Source organism: Orycteropus afer, unplaced genomic scaffold (genome assembly GCF_000298275.1).
Source record: "Orycteropus afer afer isolate SDZICR_OR568_19922 unplaced genomic scaffold, OryAfe1.0 scaffold00080, whole genome shotgun sequence".
In the NCBI taxonomy this organism is placed as follows: Eukaryota; Metazoa; Chordata; class Mammalia; order Tubulidentata; family Orycteropodidae; genus Orycteropus; species Orycteropus afer.
This window is the reverse complement of record NW_006921667.1, coordinates 8043720-8052172: the sequence shown is the minus strand read 5'-3', so window position 1 is coordinate 8052172 and position 8453 is coordinate 8043720. Positions and strand designations below refer to the sequence as shown.

At 45.2% G+C, this 8453-nt stretch overlaps 1 protein-coding gene across 1 annotated transcript in view; it reads left to right on the top strand.

The window, feature by feature from the left end:
- Positions 1-8453, top strand: part of TOM1L2 (target of myb1 like 2 membrane trafficking protein) — an 89963-nt gene that overhangs the window by 48529 nt on the left and 32981 nt on the right. Inside the window, exons 4-5 of the mRNA XM_007941451.2 lie at positions 6685-6819; positions 8235-8390. Of these exons, the coding sequence (XP_007939642.2) occupies positions 6685-6819; positions 8235-8390 (291 nt within the window). The remainder of the gene's footprint in view (positions 1-6684; positions 6820-8234; positions 8391-8453) is intronic.

The window sequence follows — 8453 nt, the reverse complement described above, 5'->3', positions numbered from 1 at the left end:
TCAATTCTATTCCATTAGTCTATGTATCTGTCATTAAACCAATACCAGGCAGTTTTGACTACTGTGGCTGTATAGTAGGTTTTGAGATCCGGCAGTGTGAGACCTCCTACTTTGTTTTTCTTCTTCAATAGTGCTTTGCTTATCCAGGGTCTCTTTCCTTTCCATATGAAGTTAGTGATTGGTTTTTCCATATGCCTAAAGAATTTTGATGAGATCTGGATTGGGATTGCATTGAATGTATAGATTGCTTTGGGTAGAACTGACATTTTCACAATATTCAATCTTCCTATCCACGAGCATGGGATGTTCTTCCATTTATGTAGATCTCTTATGGTTTCTTGAAGTAGTTTTTTATAGCTTTCTTTGTACAGGTCTTTTGTGTCTCTGGTAAGATTTATTCCCAAGTATTTTACTTTTTTGGTAGCTATTGAAAACAGTATTGATTTCCTTATTTCTTTTTCAGCAATCCCTTTGCTGGTGTAGAGGAATCCAACTCATTTTTGGATGTTGATCTTATATCCTGCCACGATGCTAAATCTCTCAATTAGTTCCGGTAGATTTTTGACTGAGTCTCTTGGGTTTTCTAGGTATAGGATCATATCATCTGCAAATAGAGATAGTTTGACTTCTTCCTTACCAATTTGGATGCCTTTGATTTCCTTTTCTTGCCTTACGGCCCTGGCTAGGACTTCCAGTACAGTGTTGAATAGAAGTGATGATAGCAGGCATCCTTGTCAGTTCCTGTTCTCAAGAGGAATGGTTTCAGTCTCTCTTCATTGAGAATAACGTTGGCTGTTGGTTTTGCATAGATGCCCTTTATTATGTTGAGAAATGTCCCTTCTATTCCTATTTTGCTGAGAGTTTTGATTAGGAATGGGTTTATCAATGCCTTTTCTGCATCAATTGATATGATCATGTGGTTCTTCTCCTTTGTTTTTTTAACACTCTTTTTATGAGAATGTACCTTAGTGTTCCTTGGAGCCCAGCTGCTGGGTAAGTGGAACTTTAGTTTAATAGGAAAGACAGAGGTTTACAGATGACCAAAAGCTGAGGCCTGGCCAGTTAGGACTTGAGCTGACTTTGGACTATTTGGAGAATAGTTTGGAACTTTCCATTCTATAGAAGTAAATTGAATGTATTGGCATTTGAAAAACTTTCAAGATGAAGGGGCTTTACGGAGAAGCCCATCTCCCTTCCTGTCCATAAAGCATCTTTGGGGCCCTGACCGGCAGCCCTTGGGTGGAACCATCCATCCCTTTGGTGGGTGTGCAGTGTTGAGGGCAGGGAGGAACTTGGTGTCCAAATTGGCCTTTCTAAAGTTCCCTGGGCCTGTAAGAAAATGGGGGATAGTGCTGTCCCTGTATGCCTACTCTTGCCCAACCCCAGCCTTACTGGTTTCTTCCCTTGAATGCTAGCCACAGTTATTATCCGCCTAGGATTGGTACAGAGGTGACATTTCCAGGGGCACATATTTGCCACCAACAGCACCCTGGGAAAGTTGTAAAAAAAAAAAAAAAAGAGCCCAGTTGATGCCTAGCCCTCCTTTCTTTCACAGCACAGGGTCCCTCCTTTCATGTAGGCATCCAGTCCTCAGGTTATCCTCTAGCCCACCACTCCCACCCCTACCAGAAGAAAGAGTACGTACTTAAGCTGTGGACAAGCTGTGGACTCCAGAGCAGCCTGGCCATCAGGTTTGCCCAAAAGACCACCGTCCACATTGTGGATTAAATTTTGTCCCCAAAAAATATGTGTTGTAAATCCTAACTCCTGTACCTGTGGTTCTGTCCTACAGGGTTGCTATGAGTCAGAATCAACTTAATGGCAGTGGCCTGTTTTTTATTTGTTTGTTTACACCTGTAATTATCCCATTTGGGAATAGATTTTATTTGTTATGTTAATGAGACAGTATTAGTGTAGGGTGTAACTCAAGTCAATCTCCTTTGAGCTATAAAAGGAGCAGATTAAGCAAGGGAGCAGAAATGGGGGAAGATATAGACACCATGACACACAGCGAGCCGAGGAATTAGAAGCTGAAGAGGCGAGGACCTTCCATCAGAGAAAGAGAGAAAAAGTCTTCCCCTGGAGCCAGTCCCCTGATTTCAGACTTTCAGCCTGCAAAACTGTGAGAAAATAAATTTCTGTTTGTTAAAGCCACCCATTTGTGGTATTTCTGTGATAGCAGCTAGCTGCACTAGGTAACTAAGACACTCGGTTTTCCCTGAAACCTAGCCCGGTATATAACCACCGAGTAGCATGATTCTATGACTTTAACCCCCACTTAAGGGGTGAGGCTTACCCCCACCACAGACATTTGCCCTAATGAATGACCAGCCCCCTCGTAGAATGAGTAGAAGGACATGTTGTGAGTAGAATGGGCTGGCTATCAAGTTACCAGCTCCCCACCTTGACTACCATAGGCTTCCTTCTCCTACTTTTAGCATTATCCCTAAGTTTTCACTTAGCCTCTTGGCCAGTCTTTTTTTTTTTTTTTGTAATTAAATTTTTTTTATTGTTGTTATTGAGAATGTATACAGCAAAACATACACCAATTCAACAGTTTCTACCTGTACCATTTAGAGAAGATATCTAGGGAAAGACATTAAATGTGTTCTTTAAATTGTGCAACCGTTCTCACCCTCCTCTGAGTTGTTCCTCCTCCATTAACATAAATTCATTGCCTCCCAAGGTTTCTATCTAATTTTTCAGTTGCTGCAGAAGGAAGCCTGAGCAATCTACTTCTGTAAAGATTTACTGCCTCAGGGGTGGCTGTGAGTCGGAATCAACTTAATGGCAGTGAGTTTGGATTTTGAGTTTAGTTATCATATTGATCCCATATATATATAGTTCTTAAAAGAGCACAAATTGTTCAAGGCAGACATGTTTTACTAGTTAAGCTAAACTATTGTTTGGTTTTAAGAAGACTTCAGGGGTTATTTTTGGTTTAAGGTTTAAAGATTATCTCTGGGCAGTAGTTTCAGGGTTTCATTAGTTTAAAATTCTGTTCTGTATTTCCCCCTTTTTGATCAGGATTCTTGTATGGAATCTTTGATCAAAATGTTTAGTAATGATAGCCAGACACCATCCAGTTCTTTGGTCTCATGGCAAAGGAGGCAGTTGTTTTCTGTTCCTTTTTGTTTCTTTGTGTTAAGTCCCATTTGTAAAGAAGACCAGGAGGATACACCCACTAAATACCACCCTCAACTTTCCCCTTTAAATTGTTTTAGGAACAGAAGTGACATCATCCTGGCAGAGTAACCACAGTGTGGACATGCCTCCCTGTACCCAGGAGTAGGGTTTAAAAATACTCCCTACCATAGGTTTTCTTTCCACTGGAGAAAATAAGCTAAGGGAGTAGGGATTGGGGGAGGAGGAATGAGAGGTGCTGTGTTCTTCGAAGGTGTCCAAGACCTGGGTGGCATGGGCCTCTTGGCAGATTCTAGGTAGATGGGCAGCTCCTTGGGACACTGTCACTGGGGACAGGAAGTTTAGTCCTGGGGCATAAACAGAACATTAACCGAAGCCGCCTTTTGTTCAAAGACATCCTAGAACCCATAGTTTAAATCAGCAATTATTTATTGGTCTGAAATTTGATGATTCAAAACTTTGTCAAAACTTTGAGGGTTATAGAAATGAATACTATGTGGTTTGTGCTTGTGTGAGGTTTTAGTCTGGGATTTGGTATGCAATCTGAAGGAATGAAAGAAATAAAGCATTAATTTCTCTCTCTCATTTTCCTCCTCATTAGTCCTTCCTCTTTCAACCCCCTAATGCTGTAGCCACTTGAAGGGAAGGGGGAATCTATATAGAGCATGGCTCTTAGCAAGGTGTCCCCTCCAGTCAATTGCCAGCCAGCTCCTGTGACAGGCCCCTCAATGTGCCAGTGTGGCTGTGTCACTTTTTCTTCTGATGAGGCAGACATCAGGGAGGGCAGCTTGGCATCACCATCACTGCTGCGCCTGTCTTCATGCCAGAGGTTCTGAGAGTGGGACCAGGCTCTTTGAGGTTTGCACTGTGCCCCTAAAAAGGATGGTGGGGAGGTCATTCCTCCAGTGAGCCCCTCTTTCATCACTGTCCCTGCAGTCTGTAGATAGCCCAGGTGACCATCCTTCTTCCACTCTCTGAAGTGAAAAAATAAGAAAGCTTAATAACCATGAGAATGGAGTTCAATTTAATTTGACAAATGTTTGCTAACTGCTTTCTGTATACAAGACAGAAAAGACTTGGCTGTGCCTTTATAAGGCGTAAGCTTAGCAAGGAAGAAGACAGGTGCACAGTGATTTAGACGTCATCCAAGAAGAGGCTGAAGACACATAGCCTCTACTTCTGCATTTTCACATGTGACCATTATCTTACTACCTCCCCCACCCCTATTCCTCTGTTGGCATCAGAATCCTGTTCAGTGGAGAATGCTGTCAAGAACATATGCTCTGTGAACAGCCACCTCCCCTAGACTGTGCAGGTGTCCAATGCAGGGATTGAAATTGTGGCAGGTGGAAGGGTTGTATTAGCCAAGACTTCTTGGTTGCAAATAACAGATGCCAACTCCAGCTTGCCTAGGTGAAGAGGAGAGTTTGTCATGATTATGCGGGCCTCCCAGAACCCAAATCACCTTAGACTGGGTCTGGAAATGGACAGATGGGGTATGGAGAGCCCTCCAGACCCTCTACTGTATATACACAAGCTGAGCCTTTCTGAGCACCCAGACTGTCTGCTCCCTGCTTCCTGGTGGCACACGACTACCTTCCAGACCCGTATTTGTAAAGGATGATTCTGCCTTCCCAAAGAGGGGCTCAGCTCTCCCTGAGACCCAGGGCCATCCTCAGAAGAGGAGACACACACGGTGCATAGCTGTGGGCACCTCTGTGAATGGTGAGGAGGGCCCCATAGAAGGGGGGCCTGTTGACTCGGTTGGCAAATGCCCCAAGAAATGTCTTCAAAGTGGAAAGAATGGTGATAGTTCTTTAGGCTTTATTCTTATTATCTCAGATTTGGCTTGGGAGGAGAGCAAGATAGATTGAAAGGGGTGCCCTGGAGCTGTTTGTTTTCTGTAGAAATAGAGGCATGAAGTAGCTCTTAGTAGAACTGCCCTGCTTGTTCCTTCCCAGCCTCCCACAGAAGTCTTGTGAAACTGGGCTTTAGACTCTGAAGTCAATGCTAACCTAAAATGTTAGAGCATTTTGAAGCTGCAGTCACAGGATGTGGTTGGAGGATGGGCTCTGTGAGGATTCCCCAGGGGAGAGCCACTGGCAAAGTTGGCAATCCTGCCAGTGTAAGCCAGAGCCTCTGAGTCATAGACAGCCCTCTCTGGGCACTTTTGACCCTCATCTCAGAGTTGGTTAGAAACGAGAGGGGATGGTAGCCAAGGCAGGCTGTCCTGAGGGGGAGATGACACGAAGCCCCTGAGTATGCAGATTAAGTGGATTCACATAAAGCCAGACTGGTAGTAATGGCTGTGTAAGTGAGATGCTTCTACTGTAATTAAAGAGGCTTTTTGGAAACTGATGTTTTAACTTCTAGTGGCCCTGTCGGTTACAGGTAGTGTTTCTGTGGCTGCTCCAGGATTGGTTGGAACACATTGCTAGAGCCAGGGAGATAGTTAAATACAGGTGACATTAGCAGAACCAGCTAATGGAACCTTAGCCTGAGAGGCCCTGCCTCCCCCTCAGGTACGTATGGTGGGGTGGCATGTGAAGACCCAGGCCCCATTTCTGAAGAGCCCTTCAGATATATTACATGGCCTTTATTTTATCTTATTTTATTTTTTTTGGGGGGGTGGGCATATTCTATAACTGCCAAAGAACAGAATATCTTTAAAATTTTTTTAAAGAGTTTCATGAACCATCAGAAATAAGTGGCCATTCATTTGAATATTTGTTATTTCCTCTTGTGTTTTCATGTAAGGCAATCTACTGGTTGTACTTTCCATTGGCATTTTCAGTTTGGGCATGTGAAGATTGGCATGGTAGGTGGCACAATGTAGTGGGGGAAGCTCAGAGCTGGGGTAGAATGCATGAGTATGAGCCTGCCGGGTACATAGTGTGACTCCAACAGGGTTCTCCCACCTAAGCCTCAGTTGACTTGTCTGCCCAATAATGGGGTTGGGTGTGGGGTTCTTAGCTTTAATGCTCTGTGGTCCACTGAGGAAAGACCTTACTTTGCAAGCCTAAAGTCAGCCTTCTTTCATCACAACTGTCAGCTCCTCTTCTTTTTGCTCAGTTTGCCTGCAGAATCTGCCTGTGTGCAACTGGAGCCATGTAGAGGAGGTACAATGACAGGCCTGTGCAAGCACAGTGCTCCCGGAGCCTGGTACTTCTCTGGCGCAGTGATGAGGTGGCCCCTTCCTTTCCTATCAGCTAAGCCTCACCTTGAATTGATTTCCTTATGATCAGCGAAATGCCTGCGTTTTAGGATGTACCACGGTGCTTGGGTGTTATTTCTCTTCTTCTCCTCCAAGGAAATACTACATGCTGAATTAAGTTTTATGTTTTTGTTCGTGTTTAATAATACCATCAAAAACCAAGATATTGCCAGGTGTGTTGTGCTGTGCTCACAGGAGAAAAGGGAGAGTCCGTTTTGCCAGTAAGATTTGCCTTCCAGTATAGGGGACATAGACTGGCCTGTGAGGGGTCACTGTGGTTGCTCCTTTGAAAGATGATTCCTAACAGGCCTCCTTTTACTCCCTAGGCTTGGGCAGATGCCTTCCGGAGCAGTCCAGACCTCACTGGTGTTGTGCACATATATGAGGAGCTGAAGAGAAAAGGGGTCGAATTTCCCATGGCAGATTTGGATGCTCTGTCTCCAATACACACACCGCAGCGGGTAAGTGTCCAGCTGGCATGTTCTAGAAAGACCTGTCATAGAACTGACCAGCCCACTGCCACCACACTTCTGCTGTTTCATTTGAATTATTCAGCTTGCCATCACACATTCATAAGACTTGAGGGCATTTCTTTTTAATAATAAGGGAATTGCAAGACTGAGATAGCTGGTTGACAGGTGATTAAGTGACAGCAGTGTCTCCTCCAAGTCTCACACTGGCTGAGGAAAAGCATAATAGAGGAATCGGCTCAGGCAGTGTCATGGGCCTGGCTGCTTGAGCAGACCATCCTATGTGGGCCATTAGCTGCTGCTTTTCAGAGGCCCCTAGAATTTTGGCAGGACTCTATCATCTATCCTTTGGTAGCACCAGAATGCCTCCACTTTGGCTGCTGCAGAGAGAGGATGATATCACTGGTCATAGACAGCTAGGCAAGTCAAATGGATCTAAAGTTTACTTTAAACTATGAGTGAGTGTTCAAGGGTGAGTCCAGGTGCCCTTGAATCACATCAACTTAGGCTTCAAAGTCCAGGAGAGACCCCCTACTGGGGCTGTTCTAATACCAGTAGTAGGGCCGACACATAGAGGGGCCACTCTGTGCCTAGAAATAGATGTATGCAGGTGATGGCGCTGTCCCCTTGCAGTGAAGCCTGCATTGCTATGAGTGGTGACCTGCTCCTGAGTGCCTGAGGAGAGCCAGCACAACTCCAAATCTGGGAAAGGCACCTCATCCCAGTATACCTGGCCTTGCTGGTCCCCTCTGAAATGGACTTCAAGGCCAGCATGCCTGGGTAGCTCTCTTGTGAGACCAAGTGAGGTAATATCCAAGAGATATCATCTGAGAAGCCCAAAGGGAAAGCACAAGGAATTGCCCTTTCTAAAACATTATTCTCATTATGATCCCTGCAAACTGCTTGTCATGCTCTGTGGAGTAAACACAACCTATTTTATCCATCTAATAATGGTATAAAAGTGTTGTTGTACCTATAACTACAAAGGACATTCAGTATATTGCATAATTACTATTTATATTAGCCTACCTGTGAAGGCCAAAGTGTAATCTTAGGGTACCCAGTAAGAACTCAACATTAGCAAAACCTGATAGCAGACCTCCCTCCACTCAGAATTTGCAGTCTCAGGGGTGGAAACCATGACAAAATGTTCACAGAGAATCTCCCTCTGCCTTGTCTGCTGTCTGTGGAGGAAAGCAGAGGTGGCGCTGTGAAAGCCTCTCCTCCTGAAGGAGAGACAGGGCTCTGAGAGGTTAGGTGAGCCTCATCAGGCCAGCAGCAGTGCTGGGCTCTGCCTCTCTCAGGCGGCGGTGATGATGGGAGGTACTGTCTAGGGCGGGGTAGACACTCCAGCTCAGCCACCAGGCAGCTCAAGTGAACAGAGGACTTTGTTGTTGCCATGCCAGAGCATCCCTGAAGTGGATCCAGCCTCAACCATGCCCAGGCCCCAGTCGCAGCCAAGGACGAGTGCCGGCTCCTATTCCTCGCCTCCTGCTCCCTACTCTGCTCCACAGGCCCCGCCTCTGAATGTGACTGGCCCCATCACAGCCAACTCAGAACAGGTACTTGCATCCTTCAGGCCTCAGGCAAGGTAGCTGGCTGGCCTCTTCCATCTTTCCAGGAGA